The 18343-nt window shown below is 42.5% G+C and overlaps 1 protein-coding gene across 4 annotated transcripts in view; it reads left to right on the top strand.

Moving 5' to 3' along the window:
• LOC134583135 (mothers against decapentaplegic homolog 4-like) overlaps window positions 1–18211 on the top strand; it is a 45283-nt gene extending 27072 nt beyond the window's left edge. For 2 of the 4 annotated variants that reach the window (XM_063439938.1, XM_063439939.1), the window contains 11 exons: window positions 7932–8180; window positions 12345–12519; window positions 12635–12655; window positions 12846–13073; window positions 14865–15023; window positions 15244–15345; window positions 15566–15619; window positions 15707–15890; window positions 16054–16222; window positions 16422–16560; window positions 16931–18211. In XM_063439938.1, coding sequence (XP_063296008.1) covers window positions 7944–8180; window positions 12345–12519; window positions 12635–12655; window positions 12846–13073; window positions 14865–15023; window positions 15244–15345; window positions 15566–15619; window positions 15707–15890; window positions 16054–16222; window positions 16422–16560; window positions 16931–17142 — 1680 coding nt within the window. In that variant the 5' untranslated portion in view covers window positions 7932–7943 and the 3' untranslated portion in view covers window positions 17143–18211. Of the gene's footprint in view, window positions 1–2901; window positions 3252–7931; window positions 8181–12344; window positions 12520–12634; window positions 12656–12845; window positions 13074–14864; window positions 15024–15243; window positions 15346–15565; window positions 15620–15706; window positions 15891–16053; window positions 16223–16421; window positions 16561–16930 lie in introns of those variants that run through there. The other 2 variants (XM_063439937.1, XM_063439936.1) reach the window with 2 other exon arrangements.
• The last annotated feature ends 132 nt before the right edge of the window (window positions 18212–18343 follow it).

The raw sequence follows: 18343 nt of genomic DNA, 5'->3' as shown, positions 1-18343 counted from the left end.
AGGAAGGGGTCTCTGTACCCATAGTGGTATATACAGAATTAACGGCTGGACTCTGTGTGAGGAAGGGGTCACTGTACCCATAGTGGTATATACAGAATTACCATCTGGACTCTGTGTGAGGAAGGAGTCTCTGTACCCATAGTGGTATATACAGAATTAATGGCTGGTCTCTGTGTGAGGAAGGGGTCTCTGTACCCATAGTGGTATATACAGAATTACCATCTGGACTCTGTGTGAGGAAGGGTCACTGTACCCATAGTGGTATATACAGAACTAACGGCTGGACTCTGTGTGAGGAAGGGGTCACTGTACCCATAGTGGTATATACAGAATTAATGGCTGGTCTCTGTGTGAGGAAGGGGTCTCTGTACCCATAGTGGTATATACAGAATTACCATCTGGACTCTGTTTGAGGAAGGGTCACTGTACCCATAGTGGTATATACAGAATTAATGGCTGGACTCTGTGTGAGGAAGGGGTCACTGTACCCATAGTGGTATATACAGAATTACCATCTGGACTCTGTGTGAGGAAGGGTCACTGTACCCATAGTGGTATATACAGAACTAACGGCTGGTCTCTGTGTGAGGAAGGGGTCTCTGTACCCATAGTGGTATATACAGAACTAACGGCTGGACTCTGTGTGAGGAAGGGCCACTGTACCCATAGTGGTATATACAGAACTAACGGCTGGACTCTGTGTGAGGAAGGGTCACTGTACCCATAGTGGTATATACAGAATTACCATCTGGACTCGTTGTGAGGAAGGGTCACTGTACCCATAGTGGTATATACAGAACTAACGGCTGGACTCTGTGTGAGGAAGGGTCACTGTACCCATAGTGGTATATACAGAACTAACGGCTGGTCTCTGTGTGAGGAAGGGGTCTCTGTACCCATAGTGGTATATACAGAATTAACGGCTGGACTCTGTGTGAGGAAGGGTCACTGTACCCATAGTGGTATATACAGAATTAATGGCTGGTCTCTGTGTGAGGAAGGGGTCTCTGTACCCATAGTGGTATATACAGAATTACCATCTGGACTCTGTGTGAGGAAGGGTCACTGTACCCATAGTGGTATATACAGAACTAACGGCTGGACTCTGTGTGAGGAAGGGGTCACTGTACCCATAATGGTATATACAGAATTACCATCTGGACTCTGTGTGAGGAAGGGTCACTGTACCCATAATGGTATATACAGAATTAATGGCTGGTCTCTGTGTGAGGAAGGGGCCACTGTACTTATAGTGGTATATATAGAGAATTAATGGTTGGTCTCTGTGTGAGGAAGGGGTCACTGTACCTATAGTGGTATATACAGAATTAATGGTTGGTCACTGTACCCATAGTGGTATATACAGAATTAATGGCTGGTCTCTGTGTGAGGAAGGGGTCTCTGTACCCATAGTGGTATATACAGAATTACCATCTGGACTCTGTGTGAGGAAGGGTCACTGTACCCATAGTGGTATATACAGAACTAACGGCTGGACTCTGTGTGAGGAAGGGGTCACTGTACCCATAGTGGTATATACAGAATTACCATCTGGACTCTGTGTGAGGAAGGGTCACTGTACCCATAATGGTATATACAGAATTAATGGCTGGTCTCTGTGTGAGGAAGGGGCCACTGTACTTATAGTGGTATATATAGAGAATTAATGGTTGGTCTCTGTGTGAGGAAGGGGTCACTGTACCTATAGTGGTATATACAGAATTAATGGTTGGTCACTGTACCCATAGTGGTATATACAGAATTAATGGCTGGCCTGTATTTGCACTTCAGCGCTGCAGAATTTGTTGGCGCTATATAAATAATAATAATACTGTGGTGAAGCACTTTCCATTTACCACCCATCCACCCAACGAAATGATACGTTTCCTGGAACACATGGTGAATCTTGCAATTCTAGGTGCATGGGAAGCCTCTAGTTAGAGGAAGATGGTCGTGGCAGGTGGTCATCAGCTGGAGAGGTTCATGGGATTTGTGTTTTCGCTTGCCTAGAGTGGTGGGAGTTGTGTTTGATTAATCTGTCGTATGCCTACCTCTGTATAGAATGAGTACTCTGTTTATATGTTACATAAATCTATAGATGGATAATGTATGGGAAGGTAATGTCAGGACTGTAATATACTCAAAGCCAACTTCTGCAGGGGTGATCCATGTACTTATCACAAATAAAATGATACTCTTTGTGGTCTTGGTGCCTGGCTGCTGTTCCTGCAGTCATAAAAACAACAATGTTTACATTTATCAGTCAGCCTGCCTCTAGTGGCTGTCAATCAGGCAGCCATGAGATGTACTTCCTTGTGAACGTCCAGCATCACACTGCTCGTCATAGAGATGCATTGGATTCATAGCTTTTGTATGGAAAGCATCTGATTGGCTAAGTGCAGGGATTGCTGTGCATGCCTGGTAGGGTCTCTGTGATTTCTATAGAAGCATTGGGCTGTTCTTACATCATCCACTAGGATAGTTTAACCCCTTAAGGACCAAACTTCTGGAATAAAAGGGAATCATGAAATGTCACACATCATTTGTCCTTAAGGGGTTAAAAAGAGGAGTGTCTGCCCCCTCTCACATGGGGGACCCATAGTGTAAACAAGCAGTGGAACACTCTGTTACAAATACATTGATTTACAACATTAGTGTTCCTTTAAGGAATGAATCCTTGTTTGTGCCTCCAGTCTACTCTCACAATTTTAGGGAATTGAAATCCGAATGGCAAAAATGAGCTGATCTGGAAGATTTCTGCAACTGAGCGATAGCCACAGCTTGTCTATTTCATATTTCAATTGTGTACTATTCTGAGGGCAGTTAATAACCCTGGTGCAGTTGTTCACGTTGAAACCAGTTTTTGGAGAACATGAAAGGGTGCTGCACGTTTGAGGCTAAACTAGTTGAATAGGAAAAAATATCTTCAATTTGGCTATTTTACCAGCTCCACTATTTTGGTCTAATATCCTGTGTTGGTTCCCGGTTTAAATAAAAACCCTTACACTATGCCAGTTTCCCATTCACCACACTGAGCTACCTGATCTGTTTGCAGGATATGAAGAAACAGAGTTTATTTGATTCACCTGAAAACACTTAGTGGCAGTTAAGTCTAGGTCATACACTTTGTACTCTCAGTACGCTCAGCACCTATTCTCGGTACCTCCATTGTGGACATACGTTGAACCATGTCTTCTTACTTGGAGCTATGGCTGGAGCAACGCGTGCTGAGTGATGAATTATATGAAGAGGTAAGTTTGTAATACATATGGGTGGGCTTCTCTCAACAGATGTTCTGTATATCTTCCTGAGACGTGCTGCACTGCAGTACATACTACAGGGAAGCACGTATATATATATACTACTATAAACAATACACAAGATCCAGTGCACTCTCCTATCTGCTAAACAGCAACTTCAATGTTGACAGATTTTATTAGTTTGTAAAAGTTTTTTTTGGGGGGTACATTGACGTTGTGGCAGGCTTATGCAATGTATGATCATATAATGTAACTAAATCCCCATTTTTTTGCCTAGATTAGGTGTTTTTTTTTTTTTTTTTTTTTAAACACCTAATCTAGGCAAAAAAATGGGGATTTAGTTACATTATATGATCATACATTGCATAAGCCTGCCACAACGTCAATGTACCCCCAAAAAAAAACTTTTACAAACTAATAAAATCTGTCAACATTGAAGTTGCTGTTTAGCAGATAGGAGAGTGCGCTGGATCTTGTGTATTGTTTATTGTATAATATGGCCCCCAGCAGCACCCCATTTAAGCATGTTTAGGTGAGTGCAACCATCCCCCCATGTTTCCTATATATACTACTATATATATATACATACTACAGGGAAGCACGTTTCATGTACTGCCCATCAATGATGCGTCCAGGACAACATAGAGGATCTAGCAGCCCTACTTTTTCTAGAGTTTACAGAGATTATGTTTTGTGGACTAAGTAGTGTTTAAAGGGACCATACCACGTCCTCTCAGCCGAAGATACAGGCTGGCCGTGCCGAGACCATTGTGTCATGGGATAGAAGGTAAGAAGAACTTACTTAGCCTTTTAACCCCTTAAGGACCAAACTTCTGGAATAAAAGGGAATCATGACATGTCACACATGTCATGTGTCCTTAAGGGGTTAAACCATCAGGGAGGGTATGGCAGAGACACCTGGATTGGTAGGGGAACACTATAACGTTTAGAATACATGGTTTTTATTCCATTACGCTATCGTGTTCCTTTAATTTTTAAGATCAGCTCAGCAGAGTTTATAACCTGAACTCTTTAAGAATTATTTGCTAAATTTGACATAAATTGAAATTAAGGCCAAAATGACCAAGCTAAGACTGATCATTCAATAAAGCCCAAATACATTAGGTCCAGATTATAAAAATTGTTTGATACTATCTAGGTGTATTTGGACTTTAAAATCCAGACATTGTTCTCCATGTATCACTGTCCACATATTCCTGTACTGATTTCTAGTTAGACTTAAAGGAACACTGTTGGGTCATGAATACAAACATGTATTCTATAGTGTTAAAAACACATTTTATGTTTAAGGTCCCCCTCTTAATTATGGTTATCTGGTGCGGCACATGTCTGCCAGCGCTGGCTCTGCCCCTGGGCTGAGATCATCAAAATTTCCCTATGGGAAAGCATTGGGAGGCTATTGCGCATGCATGGCAAAACGCACCAATCAACATTTTCTCATAGAGTTGCATTGTATCAATGCATCTCTATGGGAAAAGATAAGCGCCTCCACGTGCACTAACCCAGGAAGAACTCTAGTGGCCATCTGAGTGAAGTGTCCCTAGGGAGAAATGTTAACACTGTGGTTTTTTTTTTTCTGAAATGGCAGTGTTTACATGAAAATGCCTGCAGGGACAGGGAGTAGACACCAGAACAACTACATTAAACTGTAGTTGTACTGGTAATTATAGTGTCCCGTTACGCCTGCCTGTTAAAACCAAAGGGCTGATATCTGAAATAAAGTATGGAAGTGCACAACCGAGTGGTCCAATTCAAAGACAGTTAGAATAGGCATCTGTCAGCATGTAAATTTAGTCCAGCCGGATGTGTGCAATTCCATTTTGATGATTTTCCTGGCAGGCAGTTGCCAATTCTGCTAGAAGCTGTAATTTGTAACTTTTTGGTAATTATTTTATTAAATTATTATTTTACCTATTTGCCTTCTTGCTTTGCCAATTGGCAAATAATGTGCGTGTTTGTAGATTCTCCTGCAAAAAGGAGATGAAATTATCCGCAGAATTTGCTTCCTACTGGATTTGTTCATAGTGAATCTGGTTACAATTCTTCTTTTGTTAAATGGACCCTGAAATAGGGACTGTTAGGAGGCCTGCAATTTGTTGTAGACATGATGTAACGGTAGGAAATATCATTATTTACATTGTATCCCATGCCTTGTCTTCATTTCAGATAAATCCAAATAATTTGGAACTAAATACCCCTTTTAAACTGTTGGCATTCTCAGTAAACCTCAAAGCGGGTCTGTCACTTGTCAGTATTTCACAAATACTGTGGACTACTTTCACAAATGATGGCTGTGGGATTCAGACTCGATCCTCTGTGATACCCAGCAGTATATCTCGCACATGCGCAAGAGTCTAACACTGACGTGGCTCCTGGCATCTAAAGCGTCAGTTTTGGTGGGTCCTTGCAAAATCTGCATTGTCAGGGTAAATCCAATAAAGTGCGAATTGTTGGAAATTCAAAGAGAATTTCACATTTAAAGTCAATATCGCTGATTTATTGTTCAGTTTGGCTATTTTGAATCACACAGAATTGAATGCAGTTCTCACTTTTAGTGAATAACCCTGTGTATAGCAGGCATTAACGTAGTCACACTCCTACTATACCGTTGTGCCTCCTGTTTAAAATGAAGACATGCCCTGCTGCTTTTTGTCATTTTCCTAATCTTATTACCGTCTAGCTGTTTTCAGTATTGATATCCCTTGCTGGAAGCAGTGAGTCATTTTTGTACCCGTGTACCTCATCTAGAGTTCCAGACCCACCAATTTATTTTTTTGTGAGGGCACATTTAAAATGGGCAGTGCAAGAAAAGTGGTGCCCTGCAGTATGTAGCATTCACATGCTACATGATTCTGCAGTGATTGAGAACTTGCTCTCCCTCCTTTTTAATATTTAAATTCTACACATTCCAAGGAGCCTATTGGTATGTACAGTGTTCAAGCATACGTGATCAATATGGCAACCCTACTGCCAACGTTCTGGGAGTGGTAAGGTGTCCCATTACTGCAATATAGGTAATTCCCCCCCACCCCAAACATGAAGGGGGTCTCTCCGGGCACCCCATGCTGAAGTGGTTAATGTAGCATTATTTGGGCAGTTGTCCCTTGTTGAAGTTGTGATTGCTGCTAGACAGGTATTTCTCACTTCCAGGGAGTGGGGGGGCTCCAGGTGAGTATTTGTGCAGTACACGTTGTGCTCCCTGGCAGGTATCCTGCCAGTAAAATTGTCAATCAGCACCCTGTGTGGCCACTGCCTGCCTCCACCCTAGACTTCTGTAAGCAGTACATTCCTCGGATCCCCATCCCCCACAGCTCGGATTCAGCCATAGGAAAACCTGTATTAACATTGAGAGGGCATGAGGTTAGCTCTAATACATCCCACCTTTTATATTACAGTATTAAAGCAAAGCACTGTTTTAGCTGATCCATAAAAGTTTACAGTGAAGCCTCCATCCAAAGAAGCTGTTGGGGACATGTATTCCTTTTATATAACATGGCAGCTCTAGACTGGATATATTGCAGTAAATGCTCTCTGTATATATCTAGGTACAGCGTATAGCTCTGTGTGTCCTGGACTAGTGATGGAATGCTGGGTCATTCTTTTAGAGTTGGGAAATGTTATGGAAAGACTCGAAAGCCTGGCTGATCTGAGTCATTACCATGGCAGGCTATGTCTCCCAACCCCCAGTATATCTTTTTTTTTTTTTTTTTTTAGAACCTCATGCTTTCTCTTTTACCCCTCTATCACCGATCAGTCTTTCTTTTATCTCTGCTTTTACTTCATTACCTCTCATTCTGTGTTTCTTATTTAAAACAGGTTTGCTTTGCTACATTTTAGTTCTAGGTTACCTTCCCTCTGCTCTGTCTCTCTTCATCTATACCCTCCACGCCAAAGTATCTCGTCTGCTACATTTTCTCTATTCTGCATATTTTAGATAGATCATTCCCTAGCGCCGACCTTCCTTCAACTCTGTCCCTCCATTACTTCTGCAGCACTGTGTCCTATGCCTCCCAGCCCTCCCCTACGCTCCGTCCCTCCCCGGGGGTCTGGCCTCCCCTGCGTGCCATCTCTCACATGGGGTCTGGCCTCCCCTTCACACTGCCCTTCCTTGATATCGGTCTTCCCATGCGCACCACTTATCACTGGCATCTGGCTTGCTTGTGTGGCCCCTCGGCATCTCACTTCCTCCTTATTCTCCTTATCGTTTTGTCATTGCCCTCCGCTCTCCAAAAAGTCCGTACCTTCTGAATTTATTCTTAAGTCATCAGGACATCCCCCCTCAATGAATATGCTTGCTGTCTTTAGTCAGCTTTCCCACTAGACAGTTCATTTTAAGCTCTTGAATCTCTTTGATTGGCTTTCTGGTTGATATTAAAAATGAAGCATTTTAATGTGTGCATATTCTCTTCCACCCGTCCCCCCCCATCCATTCTTCAATTGATGACTCGGTGTCTATTTCTGAAGTATTATTTCTTTGCTTATTTTTCTCGGTGGCCAATTTCAAATACAGCTGCTTCAGAAATTTATTTTTTTGTCGCCCAGCACACAGATGGTTAACAAGTTAATGCGGGGGGGTGTTTCGTTGAACATGTGTGCGCACAACGTTAGAAATGGTGTATACGACATCTAAAGCTAATCTCTGTCTTGCAGGAGATCTTTGCCATGTCACTAACCCCCCCGAACAGCAATGACGCCTGTCTCAGCATTGTGCACAGCCTGATGTGCCACCGGCAGGGGGGGGAGAACGAAGGCTTTGCCAAGAGAGCCATCGAGAGCCTGGTGAAGAAGCTAAAAGAGAAGAAAGATGAGCTTGACTCGCTGATAACTGCCATCACCACGAACGGGGTGCATCCCAGCAAGTGCGTTACCATCCAGCGCACCTTGGACGGAAGACTGCAGGTACAACATGGTGTATGTGTGTTGATGGAGCTGAACATGTACTCGTAATGAAGTGTGTCACTGAGCGTGTGCAAATAGCGTATTTATGAAGAGTGTGCATGTTTCTCAGCACAGGCTATATGTAACGTGCGTCACCACATAGAGCAGCAGTAGGCAACCTTCCACACTCCAGATGTTGTGGACTACACCTTCCATAATGCTCTTATAACCATAACGCTGGCAAAGCATCAGGGGAGATGTAGTCAAAAACCTCTGGATTGCCGAAGGTTACCTATAACTTACGTAGAGTGTGTTCAAGCACAAGACATGTACTGCATGCAGCATGTTTGCATAATGTGTATGGTATGATTAACATGCCAAGTATTTTCCAGACTGCAGTATGAATAGTTTTAGTTAAGTCTTTTAAAGTCATGTACTGCCCCTTTTCCCTGTTTCTAGGCTTCTCGTTCAGCCCAGTAGTGAGGTCTTGTTACTGCACATAGGCTCAGCCACTAACATTCTGGCCTCAGAATGTATTTCTTGTGTCAGAACGTTGACTTGACTAGTGGAATGGCTAGTCAAACTTCTCCCTGGCTAGCTCTACTTGATGTCAAATACCAGCTACACACCAAGAAGCAAAATAACCCCCCCCCCCTCTACTATCTTACTAAGCACAATAGATGGCCATGAATAACATCTTGGTTATATACCAGGCAGTGTCTAGTTCCTCATTGCTGCAAGCTATTTCTTCCCTCTGTTTCCATTTCTACCCACAGATTTTGTTTAGGGCTGCTGGCCTATGGCTGCTTGTTCCTTCTATGCCTCTGGCAAGCCTGCTTCTTTCTTCTGGCCTACGGCTAGCTCTACTACATTTGCTCATGGCCTCTGGCTACTTCCTCATTGCTTCTCACTGGCTCCATTCTGGCTACTGGCCTACAGCTACCTGGACTCTGTTTTTGGCTTCAGACTGGCTTCTTTGTGGCTCCTGGCCCAACGCTACTTCACCTCTTCTATTTTATTTTATTCTCTTTCTGACTCCTAGCTGCATCCAAGCGCCTTTACACTATGTTTCTCCTGTAATCCTCAGTAATTCCAGCTGCTCTTTCTGTTTGCTTGCTCCTCCTCTCATTCCTGAAGTCTCTTTCTCTCCTCCTTCAACTCTTCCCCCTATCCTTGCTTTCCAAGTCTTCTACTTTCCTTCTCCCCAGCAATTAGCAACTGGGCTGGCTGTGTTGATGAGTCACTGTCTGGCAGGATCAGGGGGGGGGGATGTTTTGTCTGCAAAGATCCCTCCAGGGAGAGGAGTGTGAGGGGGGGAGGGAAGCAGGCGCTGCAAGCGTACTATAAACAGTACGGACAGGAAGGCTTTGCTAACAGGCAAACACCCAGTTCTAAACACTGTGGGAGCTCATACTCTACTAGTACTGTCTGACTTGCAGGACTGGTGGCTCGAGTCAGGAATTTATTTAGGTAGAGCAACTGTAAAGCTTAGTCAGTCTGATTTCTGTAAATACTGACCTGTAGCATACAGTCTGACGGAGGCAGCCTTATCGATTATACAGCGGTTATGAGCATGGCGGAGTTAAAATACAAGCTCGTCTTTATTCAGGATAACCTGCTTTAGATTCAGATCTCAGGATAACAAAGAGGACGTCATGATTTTTGTGCTTTTTCTGTGTGCCCATTCCTTGATTTCTGTTTGACTTTCCTATACTCGCATGCGTATGTATTCCATGTACACGTGGTCCTGGCTGGTCAGATACTTTAAGGCAGTGGTTCCCAAATCAGGACCCCAAATTTCCCAAATTTCTATTCCAAAGGAAATACTGACAAAACCAGGACTTTTACTGGTTTCTGAACCTGAGCCTTAAGGGTTCAAAAAATGGATAACCCACACACATAGCCTTTGTAAGATTGTTGAGTGGGATACATGGAGTGATGGGCATAACACAAAAAAATTAGATCAGATGCCAACGTGGAACACTATGAACAAAAATGGTCTCTAGCAAACCATAGACTGAAACTACATCAGAAAGAAAAATATTAAATAAACATAGATTGAGTATGTGGAATCACAGGAAACAAATGCCTAGTACAACACATATACTCCTAAAGAGTTGCCGCACTTTTTTCCCTCTCTTTAGTACTCTGAATGTTGACCTATGTAGCCTTTGTGTACCCTGTGTGGTATATGTTGCTGGGTATTCTTTATTTTATTTACTTGTGACAGTCCTATTGGGAGCAGCGAGCACTCTGGATATACTTGAGGCTTTCACCGGCTGTAATGCTTTGTTGTCCTCCCCAAAAATAGATAAATAAAAATTGAGCATTCCATAGAAGTACAATCTTTATGAAATACTCATATTTCATTGAAATTCCAACACAGTCAAAAAAAATCATAAGACAAATTAGGAACTTCTTCGTCTTATGTATATTTTTTTTTTCCTCTGCTTGACAAAAGGGAAAAGCTGTCATTGTCCAGTTTTGTCAGTTACCCCAGCTGTCACTAGTGACGGCTTGAGAAAAAGTCATTATCTATGAAGGCTCTCATGGGATCCTCCATAGACATCTGTCTAAAACACTAATCGGCCACAACATTAAAACCACCTGCCTGATATTGTGTAGGTCCCCTCCGTGCTGCCAAAACAGCTCTGATGCATTAACGCATGGACTCCACAAGACCTCTGAATATGTCTCGTGGTTTCTGGCACCAAGACATTAGCAACAGATCCTTCCAAGTCCTGCAAGTTGCGAGGAGGAGCCTCCATGGATCGGATTTGTTGTTCCAGCACATCCCAGAGATTCTCAATCGGATTGAGATCTGGGGAATTTGGAGGCCAAAGCAACACCTTGAACTCTTTATCATGTTCCTCAAATCATTCCTGAAATTTTTTTGCAGTGTGGCGGGGTGCATTATCCTGCTGAAAGAGGCCATAGCCATCAGGTACACAAAGGGAACACAATTGCCATGAATAGGTGTACGTGATCTCCAGCAATCTCTAGGTAGGTGGCATATGGCCAGTAACATCCACATGAATGCCAGGACCCAAGGTTTCCTAGCAGAGCATTGCCCACAACATAACACTGCGTCTGACAGCCTGCCTTCCTCTCATACTACATCCTGCTGCCATCTCTTCCCTAGGTGCACACTAACTCTGCATTCCACCTGATGTAAAATAAAAAGTGAATCATCAGACCAGGAAACATTCTTCCATTGCTCCATGGTCTAGTTGTGATGCTTGCGTCCCCATTGAAGGCACTTTTGGTGATGGAAAGGGGACATCAGGGTCACTCTGCTGCGTACCGGGCCGAGTAACCTCAGACCGGTCAAACCATGATCACTGTGTGTTCTGACACCATGCTATCATGGTCCAGCCTGAAATGTTTCAACAATTGGTGCTACAGTAGCTCTTCTGTTTAATGGACTTAGACGAGAGAGCCTTTTTTTTTTTTTTTTTTGGCCCTTGTCAAAGTCAGGAAAACTTTATTGGGTTCCACAGACTTCCGGCAGGGGCTCCTTAGCTAGAACAATGTAGATCCCATCCAGGCATACTTTTAGACATCGGTAAACCCCACGTTATTATTATTATTAGTAGTAGTAGTAGTAGTTATAAAGCTCCAACAAAATCCACAGCACTGTACAATGGAATTATACGGTATTCCTGGATAGTTCATCCCCAAGCGCCTTAACTGGTAAAATAGAGCCCTATACCATGTACGATTAAACGTTTGACTGGCCGCGATGGAGTTATGAGCCGAGGAATAGTTCCGTACGGCCTGCCCGAATTAGCAGATTTTCTCTGAGCACAGATAGGTGACCGGGTGGTAGGATTTTTGGGCACTTGGTCTGGTAGTGTCTACTAAGAGAAGGCAAGAGCCGTAGCAGCTTAATTCATACAATCTCGTCACAATGATCGATGTTATTAATTTCACCTGTCAGTGCTTTCAGTGTTGTGGTTGATCAGTGTATAAATGTTTTTAACCTCTACTGGGACCCCAGGCCACTGCACGCCAATGTCACCATCTGGGGTCTTTATACAGCAAAGACCACAGAAGGTGACAGTCACTTTAAATTAACATTGCTCAAATAATTACTTAGAGGGATCTATTGACCAGTCCTCTCAAAAGGCTTGCTGCCATCTTCATAGTGTTTGTATCTGATCTCTGCTATCCTTTCTCATACAGGTGGCTGGCAGGAAGGGATTTCCTCATGTTATATATGCACGACTGTGGCGTTGGCCCGACCTGCACAAGAATGAGCTGAAGCACGTTAAGTTCTGTCAATTTGCCTTTGACCTGAAGTACGACAGTGTTTGTGTTAATCCATATCACTATGAGCGTGTGGTGTCCCCAGGCATCGGTGAGTGTTTGTGGGAACGTCCAATCAATCCTTTATTCTGCATTCCTGGAGTGTATTCCTGCCTTGGATGAGTTGTTGTTGCTCCATATTAAAGGTTGTTTTCTTTATGTTACAGGACTGAGTATACCAAGCTCTGGTGAGTGCGCTGCATGCAGAATACACAGTTCTACATCTCTGTTAATGTTTTTCTCTCTTCTTTGTAAATGGTTTCTGTCGTGCATCCTTTGAAATATCTGTTGCTTTGGCTGTTCTTCCTTGTCCTTCTGATTTCTGAATGGCCTCGGAAAACGCTTGTTCTTCTTGTAATGTAATATATTGTCCTACAGCAAGTACTCCTTGTCGTTCAGTTAAAGAAGAATATACCCATGAGTGTGAGATGGAATCGTCTTCATGTCTCTCTGTACCCCAAGATCTCCCACCGCCCATCAAACGGGTTACACTACCACCAATGCCTCCTTCAGAGTCCTATCGACAGCCACTCCCCCCGCTTACATTACCTAAAAGTCCACAGGCTGCCGTCAGCATATATCCCAATATGCCTCTGTCACCTTCTGGTGGGTATTCTCTACTTTAACGTCTTTCTGTAATCATATGGTGTGCTCCCAGAATGTAATAAGGAGTTAAATAGATCACTGGTAAGATCTGCTGTATAGAACTGAATACAATACTATAGGGGATTATAGAGAGTTAGTGATAGTACTTTATAGGTCCCTGGTAAGATCTCACCTAGAGTATTGTGTTCAGTTCTATAGAGCAGATCTCCAGGAGAATATAGAGTCAGTGGTAGTACTTTATAGATCCCTGGTAAGATCTCACCTAGAGTATTGGGTTCAGTTCTATAGAGCAGATCTCCAGGAGGATATAGAGAGGTAGTGATAGTACTTTATAGATCCCTGGTAAGATCTCACCTAGAGTATTGTGTTCAGTTCTATAGAGCAGATCTCCAGGAGGATATAGAGAGGTAGTGATAGTACTTTATAGATCCCTGGTAAGATCTCACCTAGAGTATTGTGTTCAGTTCTATAGAGCAGATCTCCAGAAGGATATAGAGAGGTAGTGATAGTACTTTATAGATCCCTGGTAAGATCTCACCTAGAGTATTGTGTTCAGTTCTATAGAGCAGATCTCCAGGAGGATATAGAGAGGTAGTGATAGTACTTTATAGATCCCTGGTAAGATCTCACCTAGAGTATTGTGTTCAGTTCTATAGAGCAGATCTCCAGGAGGATATAGAGAGGTAGTGATAGTACTTTATAGATCCCTGGTAAGATCTCACCTAGAGTATTGTGTTCGGTTCTATAGAGCAGATCTCCAGAAGGATATAGAGAGGTAGTGATAGTACTTTATAGATCCCTGGTAAGATCTCACCTAGAGTATTGTGTTCAGTTCTATAGAGCAGATCTCCAGGAGGATATAGAGAGGTAGTGATAGTACTTTATAGATCCCTGGTAAGATCTCACCTAGAGTATTGTGTTCAGTTCTATAGAGCAGATCTCCAGGAGGACATAGAGAGGTAGTGATAGTACTTTATAGATCCCTGGTAAGATCTCACCTAGAGTATTGTGTTCAGTTCTATAGAGCAGATCTCCAGGAGGACATAGAGAGGTAGTGATAGCACTTTATAGATCCCTGGTAATATCTCACCTAGAGTATTGTGTTCAGTTCTATAGAGCAGATCTCCAGGAAGATATAGAGAGGTAGTGAAAGTACTTTATAGATCCCTGGTAATATCTCACCTAGAGTATTGCGTTCAGTTCTATAGAGCAGATCTCCAGGAGGACATAGAGAGGTAGTGATAGTACTTTATAGATCCCTGGTAAGATCTCACCTAGAGTATTGTTAATGATCAGTATGATGTGCAAACACAGATGAACTGACATGCCTTTGTGTCAGTCTATGATTGAACCAACTGTGATTGTGATACAAAAAATCCAACTTTGGACTGTCTTCTCTTCCTCTCTGAATTCTCTTAAACAGCTTTGTGTGTTACTGACCTAGAATCCCTAAATCTAACAAGTGCAGTAGGCTCTAAGTAAAGTAATATACTTGACAGGATTCAGAAAATCTTATTTCTCATATAACCAAACCTAGAATGAGAGCTAGAGCCAGGGACGGACGGACGGACAGCCTGCAGCTTTGAAGCTATAATGCTGCCAAGAGATCTGTATTCTTATAGTAGACGGAATTTGCTGGCGCTATAAAAATAATAGATATGAGGTGGAGATAATGTGGAATGCAGTGCTCAAGCCTGGCATTGCCAACAGGTTGTAGATTTGTGGCCAGGTCTATTTTGAATGCATTTGCTTTCTACATACTGTTTTTAACAGCTACTGTTTTTCATACAGTTGCTCCTGGCTGTCCTCTTGGCCCCCTCACACATGGGGATGGACTCTTGCAGATTGCTCCTTCCCACCAATCGTTGATGACCACTTCACCCCCTTCCACGCCAAGCCAAAATTCACAGCAGAACGGATACCCATCCCCGCCCAAACAGCAGTACCTCCGTGAGTTACCACCCTCACATCTTTGACGGCATTCATGTCCATGGATCCTTTTTTTATAAAAGCTTTGCACAAACCGATTACAGATTATTATTTTTTTGTCCCTGCTAGCATACTAATAACCAGGAACTCATTACAGAATGCCAGGAATATGCATGTTTTGCAGTGCTGAATGTCTCTTACTCATGCCTCACCTATTGCACCTGTCTCTCTGATTTTACAGCCACGTGGACGGGAAGCAGCACAGCTGCATATACCCCTAACCCACCCCAGCAGAACGGGAGGGGGAACCAACAACCAAATCTGCATCATCAAAATCCATACTGTAAGTCTCTTATTACATCAGCCTTGACTTCTTTGGTGGTCTCTTTACAGTGAAATGTGAAAATGTATTTTTATGTAGTCTGTTTATTTTTTTTCATTATTTTCTTGCACTAGGGGAAAATGATCTCCCATTGTGATTTTATCTTTATCCCTTTTTATTATGTCTTAAATTACTTACACCTTACTATTTATCATAACCTCTTGCTGCCTCTTCCTTTCAGGGCCCCTTCACCAAAGCCCTCCGCAGTACCAGCACCAAGTCTCCAACCACCCAGGTGAGGAACTCTCCAAGAACATGGTCAGACGAGTGACACTGTGGCACCTGCCAGTGTTTCTACCACTCTTTTCCCCTCTTTCCCCAGGCCCAGAATTCTGGTGTTCCGTTGCCTACTTTGAGATGGATGTCCAAGTTGGAGAAATATTCAAAGTTCCCTCTAATTGCCCTGTGGTCACGGTCGATGGGTATGTGGACCCATCTGGTGGTGACAGATTTTGTCTGGGACAGCTGTCAAATGTGCATCGCACAGACACAAGTGAGCGAGCTCGGTAAGAACCTGAGGACCAGGAAATGTCCTATAGAACAAGGAAGGGAAAACAACAAGGAATGATATGATGGCATCCTGCATGTAACAGTGCTGTTTTTTGTTTGTTTGTTTTTGGTTGAGTTGTCGTATTATTCTTATTTTTTTTTTATTTTTTTTTGGAACAGGTTGCACATTGGTAAAGGAGTGCAACTGGAGTGTCGGGGAGAAGGGGATGTCTGGATGAGATGTCTCAGCGACCACGCTGTATTTGTGCAGAGTTATTACCTAGACAGAGAAGCTGGTCGTGCACCAGGGGATGCTGTTCATAAAATATATCCTGGAGCTTACATTAAGGTGACTGACTAACTTCTACATCCACTGAAATTGGTTTTGGCTGACTTAGGCACGAACTGATTTAAATAAAATTCCTATCACTCTCTGAGATGTGATAATGACTGTTCGAGCCAGGTGTCGTTACTGGCTTACTGACAAACTACTATTCCATGCAGTTAGTGGACCTAAAGTGTCTGTGTGTTTAATATCTGTACCCTAGGTGTTTGATCTACGGCAGTGTCATCGGCAGATGCAGCAGCAAGCAGCCACGGCACAGGCTGCGGCTGCAGCTCAGGCGGCTGCTGTGGCTGGAACAATCCCTGGACCGGGCTCCGTGGGGGGCATTGCTCCTGCTGTCAGTGAGTATTGTGTACCAAGAAATACAGGACTTTATTTATTTTTGTATTTTTTTTAACAAAAGCAAAAGATATGTAGGCAAAAACTATATATGCAAAGGATTGCAGCGGTATGTGCCCTTTATATACCCTGAAAGAGCTTATAACTATGTCTGTTATAAACCAACTTCCATTGAAGTCACAATTCCTGCTTTCAGAAGTACAGTGATATATCCTGTACCTAAAATTGTCTTTATTGGGTATATCCAACAGATTGTAAATGTTTCTATACTGTTGGCACTGCTGGCAAGCAAGATTATCAGTAGACTGGAGTCCCTTTTCTAAGTAACTAGTAGTCCGCTGGAAAATTAAGCACTTTTGGCTTTTTCCATAGGTCTGTCTGCTGCGGCCGGTATCGGCGTGGATGACCTTCGACGCCTCTGTATCTTGCGACTAAGCTTTGTAAAGGGCTGGGGTCCAGATTACCCACGACAAAGCATCAAGCAGACCCCATGTTGGATCGAGGTCCACCTCCACCGCGCCTTGCAGCTTTTGGATGAGGTCTTACACACGTTGCCCATGGCAGACCCAAATTCTGTGAATTAGTCCTGCCTCCCATGATGATGTATCAGCCAGTGTGATATCGTTTCTGGGAAAACTTCTCTAGAGGCTCGAGAGTTCACACGTTCGGAGACATTCACCTCTACGAGTTTTTCAAATGTTTCACATTGTCCCATCTGCAAATCGCTCCAATCATATGCCATAAGGATGGGGTAGTACTGCGCCACAGAGATCGTAATTGGCACCAGATGCAAAGAGACTAATGAGAAGTTGAGTAGAAGCCAAAAGACTCCACAAAATGTTTGTGACCCTGTGAATAGTCTGGGCTCAGCAGTTTGGTGACTGAGGCATTTTAGGACTCTTGGAATTTGCGCCGTTTAGAAGGAGAATTCTTCATCTTGTAAGATGTCGTCTATTGTAGAAAGCCTTAAATTTCTTCGGACTGAGCTTTACATCACTAAAATGCACATCAAATTGGGTGTCAAGGACAGCGGATGAAACTGCAATGGCGTTGGTATTTTTTTATATATAAATTAACCCTGTATTACTTAAAGACCTATTCAAAATTACAGGCGCCCGCTTTCACTGAGCACTTAATGCATTAACTTCCAAAAGAAATATGTATTCACAATCTTTTTTATTTCTTTTTTTGCCATTGTGGTCAAAACAATTTGTGGCTACCTCAGTTGCAATCTTTAAAGTTTCCTCCAACACCAAAAGAAAAGATTGCATCCATATCAAAAAGGCAATGGTCAACTTCTATATATATATATTTTTTTTGTGTTTGTTTTTTAAGATTGAAATGATCATGTGCCATTATTAGATATAGCACACCAGTAATTCATCTGTGTCTTGCTTTTATATTTTAAAAATATTTTTTAAACAATTTGTCAAAATGAATTTTACAAATGGAAGAGTGCTTATTTACCATGTTTAAAATATTAGAAAAGACAAAGCCCTACCAAAAATCCTCAGTATGGGGACACGGGCACAGATATGGAGAATAGTCAGTTTTTTTTGTTTTTGTTTTTTGATACAAAGAAGGTTTTCACAAACTGTCATATCTTCGGACTTAATCGAAATAAAATATTTATGTACGGTTGCTTGAAGAAAATGAAGTTCTGTTTTGTTCAGGATTGCTGATAGTGACTCTTTTTTTTTTTGTTTTGTTTTTTCTGGTTAGTGACGGTCTTTTTAAAAAAAATTGTTTTATTAATAGCACATTGTTCTCTTGGATGTCTACACG

Source organism: Pelobates fuscus, chromosome 13 (assembly GCF_036172605.1).
Source record: "Pelobates fuscus isolate aPelFus1 chromosome 13, aPelFus1.pri, whole genome shotgun sequence".
Taxonomy (NCBI): Eukaryota; Metazoa; Chordata; class Amphibia; order Anura; family Pelobatidae; genus Pelobates; species Pelobates fuscus.
The sequence above is the reverse complement of the archived record's forward strand: the minus strand, read 5'-3'. Positions and strand labels throughout refer to the sequence as shown.